The 22,452-nt window shown below is 36.7% G+C and overlaps 1 protein-coding gene across 1 annotated transcript in view; it reads left to right on the forward strand.

Annotated features, from left to right (window-relative positions):
* Positions 1–22,452, forward strand: part of LOC104567792 (gamma-aminobutyric acid type B receptor subunit 2) — a 196,070-nt gene that overhangs the window by 149,253 nt on the left and 24,365 nt on the right. The window contains exons 11-12 of the mRNA XM_088521333.1: positions 8,495–8,605; positions 17,444–17,668. Coding sequence (XP_088377459.1) covers positions 8,495–8,605; positions 17,444–17,668 — 336 coding nt within the window. The remainder of the gene's footprint in view (positions 1–8,494; positions 8,606–17,443; positions 17,669–22,452) is intronic.

Here is a 22,452-nt window from a genome sequence, read left to right on the forward strand (position 1 = left end):
ATACACAATCTATAGTGAGAGTTGAAATTTGGCGTGCAAGAGGCAACATATTTGTGAGCACCAGCAAAGAATGAGCAGTAAGAATCACGAGAGGATGAAATGGCCTGATGCTGTGAAATGCCACAATGTATAAGTTTCCTGAAGCTATGCATATTTTCCTTGCTCCTTCAGATCTGAGCTTGTCTCCCAATGTTTCATTTCATCCTTGTTCTGTCTGCAAGGGTCATATCTGATCTTTCTTCAGACCAATGTACCAAATACTTGCTCTGCTCTTTCCTCAAGAATTGTCACCACTGACGCTTCCTCTTCAAGTCTCATCTGAGTTGTGGATGCAAGCTCAATATTCAGTTTCTCATTGGTAATGAAAACTTCTTCCAGTAGAGAAGCTAACATGTCTAATTGCCATGTCGGATCACTTGACTTTTACCTTTAGCTGCTCCAAAGATCTGCAATATATGTTTGCTTTGCGAAATATCAACTAAGAAAGATCTTTGTAGCAGAATATTCTGCATCTTCCTTTCCTTCTCAAAGCACATCAGGTTTCCTGAGGCTACGCAGCTGCGGCTCAATCTTGCCAGCCTATTCCAGCTGGTCATGCTTCAGAGAAGCTCTGCACTCTCCTAAAGTCATGTCAGAGTGCAGAGCAATTGCTTCTATAGCTCAAAAAGATGATTGTCTGGAAATGTGTGACAAACTAGTGGCAGCAGATGGGAAACCACAAAGCCGCAAAGGAGGTGAATGCTAAGTCAGATAAACTTAGATAACACCAGCTGTCACCATTCAGAAATCTCTAGCTTGTGAACTGAAGCCTTTCTGCTGTACTGATGATACTTCACGTCTATCTGTGGCTACCTGATTCTTTGTCTGTCTTTCAGTAAGCAGTAAAAAATCCTATGCAATGCCAAAGACATTAATACACTAACCATTCAAGTGCCTTGATCACAAAATCAAACACTTAGCTGTAAATCTGAGTTGACAAGGGCTGGTACTAAGAAAAAGAGTTTTTGAGTTATTTTATCAGTTTAGTGTCAGTGGTCATCACTTAAAATCAAATTATGTAATAGGCATTCCTAAAAAATGGGAGAAATAGGAAAATCCCTAAGTATACCTAGTTAAAAAAAAAAAAAAAAGGAGAGACACAATGGTGGAAACATTTTCCCTCAGAAACAACCCATCTAAATGAATTGTTCAAAACCAGTCAAGATTACAGACTTGACAGCCAGTACTGGATCCTGAAACAATAGCTTCTTTTAAATGGACTCCTGGAGCATCTATACCAGGAAAAGATGTTTGCAGGTAAAAAAAAAAAAAAAAAAAAAAAAAGAATCATGAGGAAAGATAAAAAATACAGCTAGAGAAATACCGTGTATATTTAGTTATTAGAAATGTGAAAATATCTTGGAAAATGGTTATGCATCAATCTTTCTTATAATTCCCTTGTTTGAAAATAAGGCATTTTTCTTGTTCAGATCTTTTAAAATAGAAGTCACTGAGTCATATATATAAGCAGATTTGTACAGTGAACTACTTTTATCAAGAATATACAGGATTACATAATGCAACAAGGTAGAGAAGGTTTAGAATGATCTGCTGGCACTATGTACATTTCAAACATATGCTTCAAAAGCTAAGAGCAATTATATAGATCATAATAGTGTAAAGAAAAATTCTATGGAAATATGTAATATATTTTATGGTTAATAGGTTTTATTTTACTTTGTTTTCTTTTTTACCAACTGAAAATTCTTCTGTTTCATACCAGGGCAAAGGATTTGCAACATTTAAAGTGTTTGGTAGTGTTATGTGAAATCTGGTTTGACAGTGCTGAAAGAGGATAAATTAGTTAAGAAAAATGTTGCATAAAAGTTTACTGAACTGAAAGAAACAATTCCCATGACTATCTATCTACTTTGCTCTGAATAATGTCAACAGAAGGAGCAACACTGCTAAAAACTATTTGTAGAAGAAAGATATAATGGAAAAATCAAAAATCTCCATAAAATCTCCATCTGGTATTCTTTCTGTATTTTAAGAGTATGTAACTTTCTAAGATTTTTTTGTAGCTTTTCATGTAGCTTTTTAAGGACATGTAGCTTAGTGCAACTGTTGGTTCTTACTCATGTCAACTATTCTGATCAAATCAATAGAAATACTTGAATAAGGTTTGAGACCCGTCTATTATATTTTGTATAGCTTTTAAGCTAACCTAACTGGTTTCTATGCACTTAATAATTTTACAAAGTGAAAACAGAAAGAAAAATGTGGCATTTGAAATGTTTTATACACAGTAAGTTGTTCAAATAATTTTATTTAAAGATTGTATTTTTATTTTGTTTTCTCACAAGCAAAGAAAAAATCATCATTGACATGAGCTGTAGATTGGAAGGATGGTAGTTAAACAAACAGCATTCATTTCTGCATGGTGAAATCTCTAGTCACATAACCTACAATGATGGTCACATTTATAGGACAGAATTTTTTAGTTTAAAATGTCCTGAATCCCGAAAGAACAAAGAGACATGATTTCTAACTTGCCCCAAATTAGCCTCAGGTTTGAAATAAATGGAGATGCACTGTGATGTCTGAATGTTTAAATAGGCTAACCTTGATCTTCGGTGTTGTGGTGGTTTTAATTATGTATATGGCACCATGACTGACATAGTTATTACTTGCAATGACCTTATGAAGTACAAATTTTGTCTTCCACCTCAGAAATCCAAACAAGTAACATTCCTAATATCCTGATCCTTATAAGAAATATTTCTATGCAGCTGGGAACTGATATAGCACACTACCATATCAAAGTTGTGTATTCATATTCAACAAATATAAACCTTTTTAAACAAATATAAATCAAATCTGATTGCAAACCTAACAGACTGAAATACTTTGAATAAACGAACTTCACATCTGGCAATCATTTTCTCCTTAGGACCTTGTATGAGACAGTGTGAGCATGTAGGCTGGCTGCATACATTGTAGTTGCTCAGAACCTCGAAATTACCTTCTCTTGAGACTACAAGCTTAGTGTTTCTCATTTCTGCTGCACGAATCATAGAGTTGCCCAGTGTCAAAACAGTTTAAAGCATGTTTTTATCAACAGAATCCTGTATTCCTACAGTGGGAAAACAACTTCTTTATTACAGGAAATCAAACTCCTCTATTAAAAGCTGAACCACTCAATTAATATTGAGGAGAAATTAAATTGATCATTGGGCTGCATGAACCACGTAACAATATGGTGCTTGTCTGACTATTACTATATAATATTCAATGTGTTTCATATTGTATCTGAGCACAAGCTCAAATATGAACAAAGATAAACATTCTTTCCTTCTAGGTTACTTAACAAAAATTAATTAGAAGACATTCTGGGAGAACCACTCCAATTAAGTAATGTGTTTATTATTTTGCTTTCATGAAATCTATGACTTTACATTACAAAAACATATATGAAACAAAGAGACTCATCCTCAAGTTATAAAGTAATTAAAACATAAATAGCCTCTCTTTATTTTCTTTCTCCTTTCCTCTGTAATTGAGAGCATGGCTATAATACATATAGCTACATATAAAAACTATTTAAATCCCTCTGTGGGGCATGTTTCCATATGTATGTGCATTTCAGCATGAGGAGGGTCAATTACAACGCATAAGTAAATATAATTTCTTGCAGAATTTATAGTAAAAGCTAGCTATAATTATTCTTGCAAAATATGGATGTCAAAGGAAATGAAAGTAATCTTCTAATTTAATGAAGTCTGGATTTTCAGATAAGGAATCTCATTTGGGCTCCATATGTGTGCCAAATTTTAAATGCCAAAGTCATCTAATTCATGCTCCAGAACATTGGTAGTATACAGTTATTTTGCCAGCTGCATGGAACTAATTTAAAGAGGAGATAAAACAGACAGTGGGATGGTATATGAAGACCATTTAGCAGTGTGACAGAAGAGTATGATCTCATGATTTTCCATTATACGGAACTCTGCCCAGTTTGTTTTAAATCTAGCAAATAGAAGCTGTAACAATTTATCTTATGTTTCATATTCATCTTAATATAGACTGAAGCCTGATATTCTGCTTTTCTCACCAATGGAAAGAACTGCAGCTGCAGAAATGACAGAATGTTGCATGGGGGAATCTACAGTACAAGTACTTAGAAAGCTTTTTGCGGTTCCCTAACTGTGAGTTATGCTACAAAGGAATACTAGAACTCTGTAAATAAAGAGTATCTCCTGCACTTGGAATAGAATCTGAAAAAAATGATCATGTAGAAGGAACATACTAAGAAAGACCAAGCACCTAGGATACTATGTGATGGCACAGTGAGACTGGAAATTTTTTTGCTGCATAAAATAGCTCATGGAGCAAAGACCTGTAAAGACCTATCTGGAGATATAAAGAGGAACTAGCAATAAAGAAAACACAAAATAAACTAATTATATGTAATTTGTCCTACAAATACCTTAACATTGTGCAGGATCACATCCACAGGGGCTTCAGACATTATAGGCACAACAAGGATAAAGAAACTTCTACTTAGAGAGGTAAAAAAAGGAATCATAAGCTGCCTTTCTATGGACCAAAACCCAACATGTCCAGATGGCACAGGTGCCTCAGGATGGCTTGGCTTAAGTTTCCAAAACTTAGCATGAAATAAGGAGAGCTGTCCGCTATACTGCATACATGTTTTTAGTCAAGGGAGCCAGATTCTTAAAGAAATTGCAGTTAATTTTTCCACTAAAGCTGTGCTTTCCCTCAAAAAAATGATTTTCTGATTCCTACAAAATCCCATTCTGAAAAGCCGCATGCTATAGTTATTGGGGTTTTTTGTTTGTTTGTTTTTAATCCAAATCCATAGATAGGTAAAAGAAACTAGATTCTCATTACTGCTCAATTATTTTGGTGTGGTGTGGGAATGCACAATGCTCTCCACAAAATCTGTCATTGGATCCCCTTGCAAATTTCCCTGCTGTTTCCAGATGGCTTTATCCCTCCCACTGGCAGTACTCTCCTAACCATTTCTTGCATTTTATGCTGTCAGAAGGGGACTTGCCAGCCTACTCACCAGAGAAAGAGCAATGAAAATGAAAACACAGTAATAATTTGAGTAAGCATAGAAAGGCAATATAATGTTTTTATTAGCTGCGAGTTTCTTTCTAGACACTTTCTAGAGTGGATGTTATAAAACAAGTAAAACAAGAATATTACTGGAGGTGATAGGCAATTTTTGTATGAAGTGAACAATTTATGTTCAACTGTCAGAAACATGCCAGAAAGAGATGGTGACGTGAGAAACCTTTTTAGGTTTCAGAAGAAATAGAAAAGCTCAGCCAGATCATAAGATAGGAGGTCTTCAGTCTTTTAAGAATGACATTTGAAGGGCATTTAGACTGCCTTCTATAAAAGGAAAAGGCAGATCTCCAGTATGTACATAGCCACTTCAGAAATTATGTTGTCATTCTCTATAACGCAGAAACAAATGGTGGATGATGAGAGAGGTCAGTGAAGTACTCTATTCAGTTGTAATTGTAGATTTTTTAAAAAAATATTTTTGCATCAAAAAATAGTATTTTTTTAAGCCAGCTTTTTGCTGTGATTGATTAATTCATATGCAAAACCAGCAAGGAAACAAAATGGAAAATTAAAAACTGTAAAACAGAAATGACAATTTGAAGTAGTAATAAGTAATATGAAAAATCAGTTCTCTGTAAAGTGACTGCTCAAGTCAATACTTAACCTGCACAAATACTTAAAAAAATCATATAAAATACTACCACCTTGTGGATCTGGAAAATGGTTTGAAAGAAGTTTTGTCCCATGTTGAGTTTTGCTGATGCAGTAATTAGGATCTTACTGCTCCCATTTGAGCACAAGACTTATGTCACATGGAAAATCTGAATACATAGTTTTACTTAATTAACATATTTTCAAATCTATCTTTGCCTTTTATAATCTGGCAGCCTTCCTATGAAGGAAAAGATGCGACTCCTCTCTCTCCTGGGATTTCAAGACAAGCTACCATATTTTAACTATTGTGGGTTTTTTTTTTTTTTGGCGGGGGGAAGGGGCTTGTTTTTTGTTTGCTTGGGGTTTTTTTGTTTACTTTGGGGTTTTTTTTCCTGGGTTTCTCAGTTTTGTGCAAAGAATGTGCATATGCTTGCGATTTTTGAAACACATTTGCATTTCAGAAATATCTACTTAATGAAAATAAAAAGGTAGCCTGCCACTTGCCAAATAGCAGTTTCTTTTATACTTTTCAAAATAAGAAACAATTCCATTTACTCACAGTGGCTACTGGCTACACAGAGTGTGTATTTTCAGTGTGAGTGGAGACTTCAATTCTGGAACAAGAGAAATTAAGTATATGACATAATCCATTATGCAAACTGAAAGGCTGCATGATTTGTAAATCCTCTCCTTTCATAGAAGTATGAAATTGAAATAGAGCGACTGTATGGAAGAAAGAAGGTACGGCTAGGGAAATGAAATACAGTCCTGCAAGTTCCCCAGTGTGGAAAAGAAAAAGATCGTTCTAATGACCAGAGGCTTAAGTTTTATGGAATTTTCCTCATTTAAGATCATGAAAGATGCAACTGTTGACCTACTGGTAATTCAAAGACAGAAAAAAATATATCTTTATAGTAAGCTCAGGTATAATATAGAATTTCAGAAAAAAATGAATTCATAGAACGGACCTGTTGACATGTAGTTATATACTTAGGACTGTATTTGAAAGATTTGTCACATGAACTTTAGTTCTTACTAGTCAGCATCAAAGCTGAACATAGCAAGATTCATTTTTGACTTGAAAGCGTACATCCAGTAGAAATAAATTTTAGCATTGGTCTTCTGTCACTGATCAGGGAAATTGAGATAATTTTATTGATCCCCAGACAAACATTCAGAGCATTGATGCTATTTTATTCTTAATGCTTTATTCTCCTGTTCAGGTTTTCTACAGTTGTCCCAGATAAGACAAGGCTTCAGACGTTATTGTATTGCCTGCTGCAGAACATGCAAAGAAAACTACTAAGTTGTTTTTCTCTCAAATATAAAGGAGTATCTAGATGACTCACTCTCTTTTTTTTTTCCCCCCCCAAAGTCCTTATTTGTTGCATTATTTTTCTTACACTATATGAGGTCAGGAGAAAAGCCTCACATATAAAGACTGATGGTAGAAGCACAACTGCGGGTTAATGATGTGACTACCGAAATTTGTAGCAAAATTCATACCAGCATCAGAAGAAGTAGCAACAAGCTCTAGAAAATTATTCAGGTCTCTCTAAAGATTTTACACATGCAGTTCCGCATTTAAGTTGGTGAAAATGTGTTTTTTGCTTAATTCATATAATAATATAATGATTACATTGTTCTTCTTCATGAGAGATCTACAAGGAAAATTACAAAGCCTGCTGAGACAACTAGATACAGAAAGTTAAGTCTAGGTCAATAGTACTTTGGCTGAAGATCAAACTCAATATTTCAAAATAGAAATTAATGATAGCTTTCAGTATATCCCCTAAGGCAAAACAGAATATAATTCTGCTCAGAGCACAGCTCTGAATAACAAAAATTTCTCTGTAATCATATATTATAAAAAGTATCTTGTATTCTCATACACCATTCTCAGCGTACACCATTACAAAGCATTCTAACCATAACGCTGCATATGACCTAATTACAGGCAGCATATTGGTTAATACTTGCTTGCTCTTTCTGTCAACTGTTTTTTCCCTGTTATACAAAACCCAAAGGTTCTTGCAGAATTAATACTCTTGCAGAGTATTAATTACAACTTTTTCCTTCTTTCATATAAACAATCCTGGTAGTCTGCAAGTTCTCTCAGTCCTATACTTTCATGCAATATCCTTTTCAAAACAAATAGAAACCCATTCCAGTAGTATTAAATTTTTCATAAATATTCACTTGCTCTAAATGATGATTGTTCCAGATTTTTGATGATTTGTACTCTCTTCTAAGCTATTGCTGTAGTTTCCATAGTAAATAGTCTGTAGTAATTATTAGCTTATGATTATTAATGAAAAAAATCTGAAATACAACAGTGTTTCCAATATTGTTTATCTGCCATTTGCCAGTGATACAAGAATATCATGTGAAAGGAAGAATAACTTTATAACTACTTTCATGGTCATGCATTCAAACTGTTCGCCTTGTAAAACAGTTAAAACAGCAAAACCGACTATGATAAACAGAGGAGGACTACAGACAGTTCCTTTCTGATCTTCAGTAAAAACAACCTCACTTGCTGGTTACTATCCCACTGTGTTTCCCCAGATCTTTACTTTTTAGTATTTTCCTTTCCAGATTCATGAGACTGTAACCTTCAATATTTTCCTGTAAGCTGGATTCTACACATCCTCATTCTGCATTCTACACATCCTCAATCTCCTAAGAACAGATTTAAATACTTTGAGATATGAATGCAAATTAAATCTGAATCTTAATATTTCTCCCTTTATTTTTGTAGCCGGACCCTGCAGGCAGAGACATCTCCATCCGTCCAATCTTGGAACACTGTGAAAATACTCACATGACAATTTGGCTTGGAATAGTCTATGCGTATAAAGGGCTGCTCATGGTAAGCATAGCTGGTTTTGCAAAACACTGTTTTCAGGCTTCTATTTATTTGTAGGAATGAACTGAATTACACTTGCTTTCCTGATGCCTGTGAGTGAATTAAAACTTTATTGAATAAATCTTTTATAATTCCATAGTTCATAAACTCACAATGTGTAGGTATGATATTATGTGAAATAAGTAGGACACTACTGAATAGAATTTAAGCTGTAGGTCATAGACATGCTGCAAATCAAGAAATTCAGGTGTTGAAAGATGTGATCAAATCAACCTTGTTAATACATAAGTCTAGTCATCTGGATTCTTTTAGGTTCTCCAGAAGAGTGGAACTAGGTCCAGTGTTTCTTGGCATTTTAAATGTTTACCTCTGAGTTGTAACTGGCCATCAGGAATAGTCATAGAAGATGAAAGACAGTTTTGGAGCCTGAGTCAAAATAACCTTTTTGTCCCAAAGACCTATCCCACAAAAGGATTTTGTCACTAAAATAGAACTTAAGAATCTGAAATCTTGACAGTTTTAAAACAACAGCAACAACTGTAAAAGTGACCACTGGTGATTAAAAGGTACTCATATGCTAAGCCTCAAATTTAAAAACATCATGTTTTTGATAGCCCTGACCAAATGAACACCTCTTGAGCTAAACTTCATCTGCATCCTTCAACTAGCTAATTAGATGTTTACACTGCCCAAAGGGTTCAATCTGGCTATGTGTATTTCTAGCACGCCTGTTGATTACGATATGTGAAAAATTGGATCAGCTGCTTCCACTCAGCATGTCTGGGGTGGGGGAGAGGAGGGCCAGGAAGAGGGAGTTGCTCGTGCCTGAAATATGCCTCTTCCCTCTCCATGGTTAATCACTGCTCTGCCAAGCTGCAGAGACCTGGTTCTTTTCATCCTGTTTTTTCAGGCTGAGAGATATTAAACATGCTATATGAAGTCCAACAGGAAGGAATGAGAGGATTTTTTTATCCTGAACATTCACTAGCTTTGTGGTCAGGCTGGTGTTCAGGCAGAGAAGGGAATTGCACCAAGATTTTCCACATCCTTGGTGAGAGTTTGATCCTGAGCAGTAGCTCAGGAAGGTAAAAGGAAGCTTTCCCACCTTCCAGATTAAGATAGAAAGTATTGACCTGAGACACAGATAATTATTTCTAGGAAAGGCTCAAACAGTCTGTGCAATGAAGAGATAGAACACATTTGGTCCATGAAAGAGATCAGGATTTAAGGAAGATCTCATGCCTCTGCATTTATTGATGGGTAGTTCTAAATGGCTCTGGATTTATAGTAATTTCAGCATGTGGCACAAGGTCAAGAGGTTTCATTTTGAGGGTAAAAGGCAGCTAGAAGTTAGGATGAGTAACATTAACCAGTGCTGTTGTCGCAGTTTGACAGGAAGATGTAATGCACATGGCATAAAACATCCTATTCTGTCCTGCTGCTGTGCCACAGCTAACCCGAAATTGTACTACTACATTGTTTCTCTGTGGAAGATACTTTCCACACTAAATGAACTAGTCCAACTCCAAAGAAATCTTTGCAAACAGAAGGGAGCAAGAGCTCCTTAAGGTTGTTAATGATGCTGTATCACAACAGGGACCAAGTGCAAGGCTTCAGTGCTTCTGAAATTTCTACTTTTGCTTGTGCTTCTTTGCTTGCTTCTTTCTGATCTGTATAGTGCCAGCTTCTAATTTTAGCTCTTCATTAAGCCACCTTTTCCTAAGAGGTAAACTGGAAACATAGATGTAGTACCCAGTTGCTGACAAAGTACTTAACTTTATTGTAATGTTCATATTCTATGTAGTGATGTTTCATACCTGTTATGTCAGTTACTTATCTTCCTGAATGAAGTTCTTCACTCTTTGTCTCCTTTCTAGTATATTCATTCATTAGTGGTTTGAGGCATCTGTCAGTAAATTTTGTTCCTGATTTAGAACTGTATTTTTCCTTTTCCAAACACTTTTTTTTCTAGTTTTCCAAAAACTAGAGTTTTGTAGAAAATTGTGTATTCAGACTGCATTGGTTCTCACTGTTCTTCGCCCTAGATGTCTTTGGTCGTTGATCTGTTGACATCTATATTGCACTGTTTTCTGCAAGATATTTGGCTCTGTTTGTTTAAGTTTGCAAATTCTCTTCAGCATTACTTATTTTTGTTATTTCAGGCATACAATGTTTCATAACCACTAGGGAAATATACACTCCTTATCACTCCAGTGGCTTTTATCACACAATTATCACACAATTTTGTTAAATAATTGCAGTTGTGGCCCATTCTTCTATACTACACATACCTGAATTACATGAAGGCAAAAGCATTGCAGATTTTAATCTTATCACCAAAGGTGTTTTAGATTTCTGTATGCCAAACATACTTTGCCTTTGTACCAAACAGAATCTCTCATGTTACTGTTTTGTTTTATAAAGTTTAAAGGCAGCCTCTCATTATTGAGTGACCATGAATTATATTACCTCCCTCTTTTTTTTTGTCATTTATTGTCTGAGTTCATGTATGAGCCTTTTCATTAATATGATTATTATGGAAATTACAATAATAGGTCTGTAATCATTGAGGACATTTCACTTACTCTTTTTTTTTTTCCATATGATCTCTTTGCTAGATAATAATATCCTAACAATAAGTACTAACAATCCAGAACTGCAGTCCAGAGAAATTCTAAATCAACTTCTTGTATGCAAGTTTGCCTGATCTCTCTGATCACAATGATTTGTCTTCCAGACTCTCTTATTATTGGAATAAACTGTATTTCACTTTTTTGGGCAAGGTTTAAAACCATTATTCCAGCTCTGTATAAGGCACAAGTATTCATTGAGCATATCTGCTTTATCTGCACCATTACTGCCAAATTTTCCATCTCCCAAGGAATCAATCACTATTAGAATTACATTATTTTTTCCTATTACATTTTTATAAATACTTATGAATTCTCTTAATGTCACTGACCATTCATTTTATGTTAGGTATTTGATTTCCCTTTTCGCCATCTGTATTTTAGGACATTTAAGATATAGACATCATTATTTAGCCTCACGATCACAGGCCCTGGTCCTTATGGGGGACTTCAACCACTCTGAAGTCTGCTGGGATGACCACACAGCTAGGAACAGACAGTTCAGGAGGTTCCTGCAGAACATTGCAGATAATGTCTTGATGCAGATGGTAGATGAGCCTATGAGGAAAGGGGTGCTGCTGGACCTGGTACTAACAAACAGAGATGGTCTGGTTGGAAATGCAAAAGTTGGGGGCAGTCTCAACTGCAGTGACATGAAATATTGGAGTTCAAGATCCTGTGACAAGGAATCTGGGCAAGAAGTAGGATTGCAAACCTGGATTTCAAGGGAGCTAACTTTAATCTCATCAGGCACCTACTTGGAGAAATCTCCTGGGCCAGGGCCCTAGAAGGAAAGGGGGTCCAGGAGAGTTGGCTAATATTCAAGCACTACTTCCTCCAAGCTCAGAATCCGTGCTTTCCTGCAAGAAAGAAAGTCTTTCCTAAGGAAATAATTCTTCACCAAGGGGGCAGTCAAGCAGTGGAGCAGGGTGCCCAAAGGTCCCTTCCAATTTGAATTATTTTACGATCCTATATAAATAATCTGAATATTCTTACTCTGTTGGATGATTAAAATGTTTCATGCTGAAAAAGTGAATAGTCTCAAGATCATATAAAAATTCCTCTTTACTTTCTCTAAATATCTGTGATTTTTAATACATTTATTTGCATTATTTTAAAAATGTCTTCAAGATCAAAAAAGTAAGTCAGGAGACGAAATTGTATACTGCCCAATTAATTTGCACTATTCCAATTCCTAATTATGATCCATTTAGTACCAAAACATCTATCCCATTTTACACTCCTAAGGGAGTGAATATTTAAGCTTTGCAGTGGGGGAAGACAATTTACAGTAATACCACAGATTTTATGTCTTTAAACATAGATAGTATTTTAGCATACAAAACATATGTTTCTGTATGCTTTGGTAGGATACATTTCTCACTGATATGACTGCAAGGAAAATCTCAATATAAACTTGGAATACTGCAGATATTGCAGTACTCCTTTATATGTCTCATTGCATCATTTTCATGTAGCTGAAATAGTTCTAAAACATACACTTGCTTTTATCATAAATGTTTAATCATTTTATATTGTTTTGATCTCCTGTTGTAAATTGCAAGAAACATTATAAAACTATTCTGCATGGATATCTTCTCATAACCAAGTGCTTGTTTGATTCAACTTAGTTGCTATAATGAATTTCAGGTCTAAATATGATCAACAGAGAAGAAATTCAAATATAGCTCGAATAGAAAGAAGGGGAAAATATTAGTGTCCAAAGTCTTGTGCAGCTCCAAAATGTTCTTTGAAGGGCCATAGTAAAATCTCTGCAGCATAAAGGACTTTTCTAAAAAATATTCATTTTTGCTTTTCATTTTGAATATCATCTCTTGCATTTCAAAAAATATTAACTACTTTCTTAATACTCAACAGAAATATTACATTCCCTTTTGTACTGTATACCAAGGGAAGCTCTGGAAAAATTAAATAGATCTTTGACTCATATCTGATCAGAAGAACAAGTGATATTTTAACATTAAATTGTACTGTCAGTGAAAGTAGAAGACCTAAAAGGATATGGTTTGTCCTTCAGTTTCCCAAATTGACTTGCATGCTATCAATTAGGAAAAAAATCCATTCTATTAATATGACTGAAAAACTGCTCAGAGCTCTTAGGCTTTTTTTTTTTTTTAATAGGATAACTGTTTTTTACAGGAGAGTCCATAGCCCTGAGATATTCAAGCTCCTTATGTAATTTAAAGGATGTTTTATGAGCCTCTAAATGGGAATTATAACTGTCAACACGGAACTGTTTAAGCTAGCTAGTATTTATATAGTGAGGACACAGATGTGCCCTATCCCTCTCTGTACCTAGCACCATAACACTACTAGGAGATACCTCTCCCCATCCTGGTGTGTATGTGCACTTTATTTAAATATTTTTTAAAAAAATCACAAAACTCAGCAGAAATTAGAACTCAAACCCCAGGTAATGAGCCAATAATTAAGCTAAATAATTAAGAGGCAGATTCTCATTCTCTTTACACAAAATTTGACAGGTCTAAGAAAAACTGAAAACTTCTTCGGAAAAGACCATGCAGTCTGGGGTTAGGGAACACACCTCAGGCAAACCGTGGAATTGCACCATCTTTTCTAAAAACGAAGTTAATACAGTGAACATCACCAGGTTCATGATCTTGAGTGAAGATCGCTGACACTGCATGTTGTGTGTGGATTCCAAGCCAGTAGATATGCCCTGAGAAGCTTTACCAGACCGGGAGAAATGAGAGGACTGACAGTCTTTGAAAAGCCCTTTCCAGGGCTTAAATATCCAATAGTTCTTAAACTGCTCAGCAGTCTTGAGACCTGTTTGCCCCAGGCACAATGAGAAGCAGGATTTATATAGCTGGGGAAGATTAGTGTTTAAAATTTAGGTACCGGAAATAGACAGCTACGGAATTAGGTTACTGAAAGTCTGTGTTTTATCTGGAATGCATAAGTTTCATATTCTAATCTTGTCAGGGAATCACAGAAATCTGGATATTCCACTAACAATTCCTGCATACCATTCCTCAACCAAGCCATTTTACTTTCAGATTTTTTGCAGTCATAAAATGAATCTTTCCTCTCTGCAAATTGACTGAGCAAAGGAAAAAAAAATAAAGAAGGGACAATATCATAAAAGCATGTGGAGAGGATGGTAGGGGGATGCTAACTCCTTCTCAGGGAGATTCTGTCTTACATGAAGAATTTATCAACTCCACAGAGCCCTGCAGTGACCCTTAGTAGGCAAACAGAGTTACCTCCATCACTGTCCTGGAAGCAGATTCAAGAAAATTCTCTCTGCTTTTCACAGCATCACACAATCACAAAATGGTTGAGGTTGGAAGGGACCTCTCGAGATCATCTAGTCTAACTCCCCTGCTCCAGCAGGGACACCCAGAGCACGTGGCACAGGGTGGCATCCAGGCGGGTTTGGAAGATCTCCAGAGAAGGAGACTCCACAGCCTCTCTGGGCAGCCTGTTCCAGGGCCCTGTCATCCTCGCAGTAAAGAAGTTCTTCCTCACATGGATCTGGAACTTCCTGCGTTTCAATTTGTACCCCCTACTCCTTGTCTTATTGCTGGCCACCACCAAGAAGAGTTTGGCCCCATCTTCTTTACATCCTTCCTTTAGGTATTTGTACATGGTGGTAAGATCCCCTCTCAATCTTCTCTTCCCCAGGCTAAACAGGCCCACCTCACTTATTCTGTCTTCATATGATAGATGCTCCAGTCCCTTAACCATGTTCATAATTCTACTTCACTAGAAGCTCCACGTCCCTCCTGTACTGGGGAGCACAGAACTGCACACAATATTCCAGGTGCAGCCTCACTATAGCTGAGTAGAGGGTCGAGGGCTCCCTTGGCCTGCTGGCAACACTCCTAATGCAGGCTAGGTTCCCATTGGTCTTCCTGGCCACATGGGCACATTGTTGGTTCACGCTTAACTTCTTGACCCCCAGAACTCCCAGATCTCTTTACACAGAGCTGCTTTCCAGCAGGTCAATCCCTAATTTGTACTGGTGCCTGGGTTATTCTTCCCTAGGTGCAGGACCTTGCACTAGCCTTCATTGAACCTTATGAGGTTACTCTCTGGCTAATATTCCTTTCATTCTCTGCCAATACATTCCACTTGCCAGCTCATGTAAAGAGCAACTCCACTACCTTGCCTTCCAGGGTTGTCCTTCCTAAAAAGCACAAAGCCACCCATGGTGCTCTAGGTGACCCTGTGTATGCAGGGGGGTTGGACTAGATGATCCCTAGAAGTCCCTTCCAACCTTAAGGATTCTATGATTCTATGGTCACATTCCAGTCATGAGAGCTGCCCCAGCATGTTTCAGTAACTGCAATGAGGTCATGGCCCCGCAGCCACACATATGCCTCCAATTCCCCTTGTTTATTACCCATGCTGCATGTGTTTGCATAGAGGCATTTGAGTTGGGCTCCAAATGGGTGTCTCCTTCTAACTGAGGCAGCTATAACTTGACTACGTGTGTGCGGCTTCAGTAGTTCTGCTGTTTTGCTGTGTTCCCTCTCCAGGCTCCGGGCATCCTTTGCTGGCTCTGATGTTAAGCTGTTGTGAGTGGGATGGCATGTCATCCTGTACCTTATCGCCAGCATCCCTGATCATTACCCCTTCCCTGCCAAATCTGGTTTAGACTCCTGTCAATGAGCCAGCTAGCTCATGATCCTCTTCCCCATTTGGGAAAGATGAATCCCATCCAATGCCATGTAAGGCTTTCTGTTGTTGAAACGCCCAAAGTTTTGGCAGTGACACCAGCTATGGGGCTTTATTAATAGATTGTAACCTTTTGTTCCCTTCGGTGTTGCTGGGGAGCACTGGGGAGAATGGAGGAGAAGATGGCTTGTGCTCCTGAGTTCCTAAACATTCCAGTTCTGTGAAGTTCCTTTTGATTGCTCTCAGGCTAGGTGTTGCCACTTCCTTTTCCCCTACATGCAGTACAAGCAATGGGTAATAGTCTGAGGGTCGAACCATGCTGGAAAGTTTCCTGTTGACATCCTCAACCCAGGCTCCAGGAAGGCAGCAGACTTCCCTTAGAGGAGGGTCCCTTCTATGAATTGGATCCTCTGTTTCTTGTACTGTGGAATTTATCCATAACTATAACTTACCTTTTCCTTCTCCTGAGATGGCCACCATATGGGGGGTTGGCCCATCTGACCCTGGCAATATCTCTGGTGGACAGGAAGCTTCACCATCCATTGATTGCCTTTCAACCTCCAGGGCCTCATAGTTCTTGCACAGGGACACTTAATAAGGTGAGGTGGGTGAAGATGAATTTCACCTGACACCTCGAGGCTGGATTTTTTTCCATTTTTTTCTCATTTTTGCAGCTTCTGTGGTATGTCAGCTAGGGGATGGATACTGCATTCTCTTGTTGTTGCAGAATTCCTAATGCCTGTTCATCTTTCATATTCAGGCCTCAAAGATGAGCTGTGACTGTGAAAAGGAAAACTCTAGTTCCTGTTTTATCCAATGTGCCTATAAATAATAAAAATAATGCTCTCAAATTTAGAGCTTTAGTTCTGAGGAAACACATGTGGACCAAGAGCCTCTTCCTTTCTTTAGTTATAGAAAAAAATATTTTTCATTTGACTGGCAGATGCTGTGCTCAGCTGGAAATGGGTCAAGCCATAACCTCTACAACTCTGTTCAAATGATTTTTATTTTCTGTCATAGCTGATATTTCGGATCACTTCATAGCTGTCTCATGTCCATTATTTACAGTAAGTGCTGGCCTCGTTTAAGTATACAGCTTTATTTCCAGAATAATTATTTCAGAAAGGAATCTATTTGAATTAGGATAAATGGGGGAAATGACATCTTAGCACTGCTGTTATTAATAGAGGTGATAGGCATAAAATGAAGGATTAGTAGAAGTATATTGAGAACAATTTCTGAATATAATTAAAAGAATACTGCACTGTATATCTTTGTGAAAATCCTTGAAAACAATCAAGAAGGATCATAACATTTGATCCTACCACTACTGATTACAATTTTTGTACATTTTTGTAATTTCTTTTTTCTAGCGAGTTAAACAAATCATGTAGGTAACTAGATATCATGTAAAAGGTACGTGTATAGCTCTGTACTATAATGTTGTTTATATTGGAAATTTAAAAAACACACGAATTTTAAATTAACACTTTTACTAATTGTCAGCTAATTGTTATTATAAATGTTATTTCTTTTTCCATTTCAGTTATTTGGTTGTTTCTTGGCATGGGAGACACGAAATGTCAGCATTCCTGCTTTGAATGACAGCAAATACATTGGAATGAGCGTATACAATGTAGGGATAATGTGTATTATCGGTGCTGCTGTTTCATTCCTTACTCGAGACCAACCCAATGTGCAGTTCTGCATTGTTGCTTTAGTCATAATATTCTGCAGTACCATTACACTCTGCCTTGTCTTTGTACCTAAGGTAAGTGATTTTTTTTAAATGGATCTGGATTTTTTTTATTTTGTAATTGAAATATTATTTTAAAAAATATTTTTATATATAAAATCTATTTCAAGCACAGGAAATGTGTGTGAATTTTACATCAAACTTGTCTGTAATTTCTTATCTATAGATCCTAAGAGAAAGAATAAAGATTCATGGGATTTTGGAGAAACACAAATGTGCAGAGCAAATTTACATGAATATGAAAACATGAATGCCTCACACCTTTTTTATCTGCAATAGTATTCTCACATCAAGTTTTCCATGCTACTACATGTTTCTCATGTACCCCCAAACAAGTTAACCAGAATGGCTGCTTATTTATCTCTAAAACAATAAGGCTTTTTTAATTCACTGGATTGTTGTAAGGTTATATATGTTAAAAACTCTAAGATATTCAAGTATATAAGTAAAATAGGGTTCGCCAGTACTTCAGAGAGGAACTATATGGAGACAGTTGCTGACATTTTTGTTAATTGATATATTAATGGACTACATGTGGCACAGACTGAGAGGCATATGTTTTCATTCTTCTTTTACTATTTTGGGGGGTTTGGTGATGTATTTGTCATGCATTGTTGGAAGAATTGAGAAGGTATTTTGCATACCAAGGGATAGAACTTGATCATTTTATTAAAAGTTTAGACATGACTATGAGAGACATTGAATGAATATAAAGTAAATTTCTGTATAAACATACCTTAGCAAAGGCCTCATTTATGGCAAATATATTAAATACTTTTTCTAAATAAACCTAAATAGCTGTAGTCATTTTGTGTGTCTTAGGCTCAATTTATCACTCCAAATCAAATCCACATTGGGACAATTGCAAAGTGAGCATCAAGGTGCAGGGTCTTTAATCTCTGCTAAATTTTTAGGTTTTCCAAATGTCACTCATTAGCAGTCACGTTCAATAAATTCATGACTAGGAGTTAAGGAGCTTGCAGTGATTAGGTGCCAGGCCTAAGTGGTATCATATGTGATGCTTCTAGCAAAAGGACCAAGAGCTATCTGGACAAAAGAAACAAGCTAGTAATTATCTCAACATATTCTCTCAGAAAGAAATTTAATGCACAGATGAGCAGATTCACGCTAACTTCTTTTGTTCTGCAACAAAGCAGAATAAGTCATTCTCCAGGACTGATGACCCAGGACATTTTTACAAGCTGCCTAAGTCACTTAAAAATAAAAAATATATATATAAAAAAATAAAAAACAAACATAAACAATCATATTCTTATTCTGGATCTCAGGGAAGAATCACAACTTCATTCTAAATTAAAAGAACATATTCACAACAGCAATGGAGTACTTAAAAATACTGAAACATGGTAAGTTAAAGGAAAATGTATATTAAAATTCTGCTGCTAAAAATATCTTCACAAAATTTCACATATCTCTTCAAAGAGAAAATATTATTAATTGTGACATGCTGTTCTGCCCCTTCACTTTCATGCTCCTTTCCCCATTCTCCTTTTCTGCAGCCACAGGTTCTGTTTCCTTTTTTACTCCATTACTTGCTCTTTTTTTTACTTCCCTTCCTCCCATTCCCCCTAGTTAAAAGATTACTTGCTCTTACTCTTGGTTCTTTCTTTGCAAAATAAAACACAATCTGTAGCGCCCCAGCATAAAGCATTCATCCCACTTCATGTATTCTCAGGTTTCAAAATGCTTAGTTACTTCTCATTAAAAATGATCACTGAATAGAGTACAGAACAGAGGTGGAAGCAGGAGCTGGAATGCAGCATTTCTTATGTTGACATAAGTACTCACATAGCTAGAGATTTTTTTCTTGTTTTCATCCTCTTGTATTTTGAATGACATTTCTTCTTGCCATGCTGTGGCACAGCTACAGCAGGATGACTGGAAAGAATTATCTCCTGCAATCTGCTTAGATTTCACAATAGCCCATCTGAACCACACAGATTAAGCCAAAGAACACTTAGCTTGAAAATCTAGGTAAGACTTGGTTGTGGGACGGGCATCAAATCTCTTCACTGAACTAAGATGTAATCACTTAGTACGATTTTGGTGACATAGGAAGACTGTTGATGAAATCCTGAAGCCTATGGCACATCAAACAGAGGAGAAGCTACTGAAGACTTGAAAGATTGCACTTTCTCAGTTATTTAGGTACAGCCAAGCAGATGTAAGCAGTAAGATGTTTATGGGCCAGGCCAGTACTCCTGCACAACTTTCAATTGTTTCATTGCAATACAATGTGAAGTACTTTAACTAATTTTCGGCAGACTTTTGGACCTATTATGCTATAATTCAGTTTTAGTTCTACTGTCCTTTTATGAGTCCTTTTATGAGACAACTGTTCTGCAATGTAGGTAATCTGGGGAAAGAAACAATCTCTTTTCCTTTTCTTCTTGTCAGTTATGTTAATCATATATTTTTAATTTGGCAGCTAATTATTCCTCCACTGACATTTTGTGCCTCAAAAAATACGAAGAAAATGCTGTAGAAGAATAAGATAGAGCAGAGGAAATGTGTTTGTTTGCTCAGGGGAAATTTATTCTCTTCATTTAAGGGTTTCCTGAAATATAAATATTTCTACTGCATCCTACTTGCAGTAACTTTGGATATTATGGTTATCTGATCAAAAATGTCCAATCATTTATTATAATTTTGATTTCAACAATATCTCATAAAAATAATCCTCGCTATTCATATATATATTTGTTATGTATATTTTTCCTATTTGTGGTTAACTACTATGTCTAACTGTATTTTAATGCTGAATAGCTCTATAGATTTTTTCAACGTACTCATCTTTTCTCTAAAAGAAGCAATCTTAATATGTATTCTGTCTTCATAGAATGTCTTGCATATCCATATCAATCAAAATTCTCTCTCCTTCCAGTTTTTGTTTCATCGTTTTTGAGAGAGAACACTATGCTCACTTCTAATCACTCTGCATATTATCACGTGTTGTAATGGCATTAACACATAGCAACTCTCATCTGGTTTCCTGTACAGTCTAGCAGCAAGGCAAAATCTGTTCTGTGAGGCCAGGCATAAAACGTTTTTTTGGTTTTGATAACATTTTCTATCTGTTCAGCATTGACTCTTCATAGACACTGGGAGCACAGAGAGGTAAGCCATACTCCCTCTCCTCAGCCTTCTTGTCTTACAGCTCTCTCAGCTTCTCTCTGTTAGGTACTCCACAAGTTTCAACATTCTGGCTCCTCAATGGGTTCATTGTAGCATGTCCATATCTATTTTCTACCTCTGTTTTACTGGGGAACCCAGACCTGGACATACCATTCTGGGTATGTGCTCACCAATGCTGAGTAAAGGGGAAGAAACACTTCTCAACCTGCTGGCAACACTCTTCCTAATGCAGCTTGGCATTTCCATTTGCCAAATTTCAGGAGCTGCCTGTCAGCCTATTTCTCCAGCCTCTCAAGCCAAGAGCGATCTGAATGACAGCCTCTGCTTCTATCATTTGCATACTTGAAGGTCATCAGTGAGGACATTAAACAGTAATAGCCCCAGTATTTATCCCTGTAGGACACCAACAGCAACTGGCCTCCACAATCCCTTGCCCAACAATTTAGTTTTTAATCCACATTATAGTCCTCTTATCTAGTCCCTACTTCATCAGTTTGTCTGGTATGATGTTATAGGAGACAGTATTGAAATCCTTGCTCAAGTCAAGATAAACAATACCAACCACCCCACAGAATGGTCATCTCATTGTAGAAGGCTAGCAGGGTAGCCAGACAGGATTTTCCCTTTGTAAATCAATGATGACTATTCTCAATCGCCTTCTTAGTATGGTTCCCCATAGGATTTACCCCATTCTCTCCTCAAGGATCAGAGCCCTTCTTCAAGACATCTGTGATATATATTTTGTCTTTGGGAATCTTTCCTGAATGTCACAACCTTTCTAAAACAATGAAGTTGCCTTGCAATGACACCAGCCACCAGCCACCTCTCCTAGTCCTAATTGATGCCCCATCAAGTCTCATTGACAATTATAAGTCCAATTGGTTTAAATGTCCCTTAACTTGATTTTCCTCAGGACTAGTCTCTGGGGCTTCCTCAGGGTTGGCCTTAGCAGTGAAAAGTATGGAGAAGATGGCTTTGGGTACCTCAACCTGGTCCATGTCCTTTGTCACTTGAAAACGAAAATTTATTTTCTTCAAAAATAGTGTATAATCCCAATCTGAAGAGCTGGTCTTTAAATCTGTGTCCTGAACTAAGTGCTTCACTGCCTGATCAGTTAGGTTTTTCACTACCGAAGTTCAGGTCTTTATTTCATATCCTATTAGGTGATTAGGTGTAGCACTGTTTTGTGCTCTACAGAACAAAGTGAGCCAATTTTAAGATGGGTCTGTATTACAAAATCCAAATACACTATACTTACAAATTCCCTCCATCTTAGGACAGGGAGTTCTTTCAACTTTCTCCACGTGGGAAGTAATCATGAGTTCTGTATTTTCTAGGACAATCTGAGGTGAATTCTTACCCTTTCCAAATAGTTACTAGCTTTCTCTCCTCATGAGAATTCCAAATTGGCACTGTGCCAATAATACTTCTATTTGTTTAATTTAAATATGTTTAAAGTCAACATTTTAGAGTGATTTATTTATTTGACTTTTCTTATTTTTTGGTCACTAAAACCTAATTAAGTTTTTGTTCTCTCCAGAGTGTATGGCTTTTTTCTGTTTTTATCTTCTGAGAGAGACTCCTTCCTCATGTGCCTCTGTATGTGTCACTTGTAGCAGTAGGAGATAAGTTTTACATAAAAC

This window comes from Tinamus guttatus, unplaced genomic scaffold (assembly GCF_059628265.1).
Source record: "Tinamus guttatus ecotype Peru unplaced genomic scaffold, ASM5962826v1 Tinamus_guttatus_pri_ptg000117l, whole genome shotgun sequence".
Lineage (NCBI taxonomy): Eukaryota > Metazoa > Chordata > Aves > Tinamiformes > Tinamidae > Tinamus > Tinamus guttatus.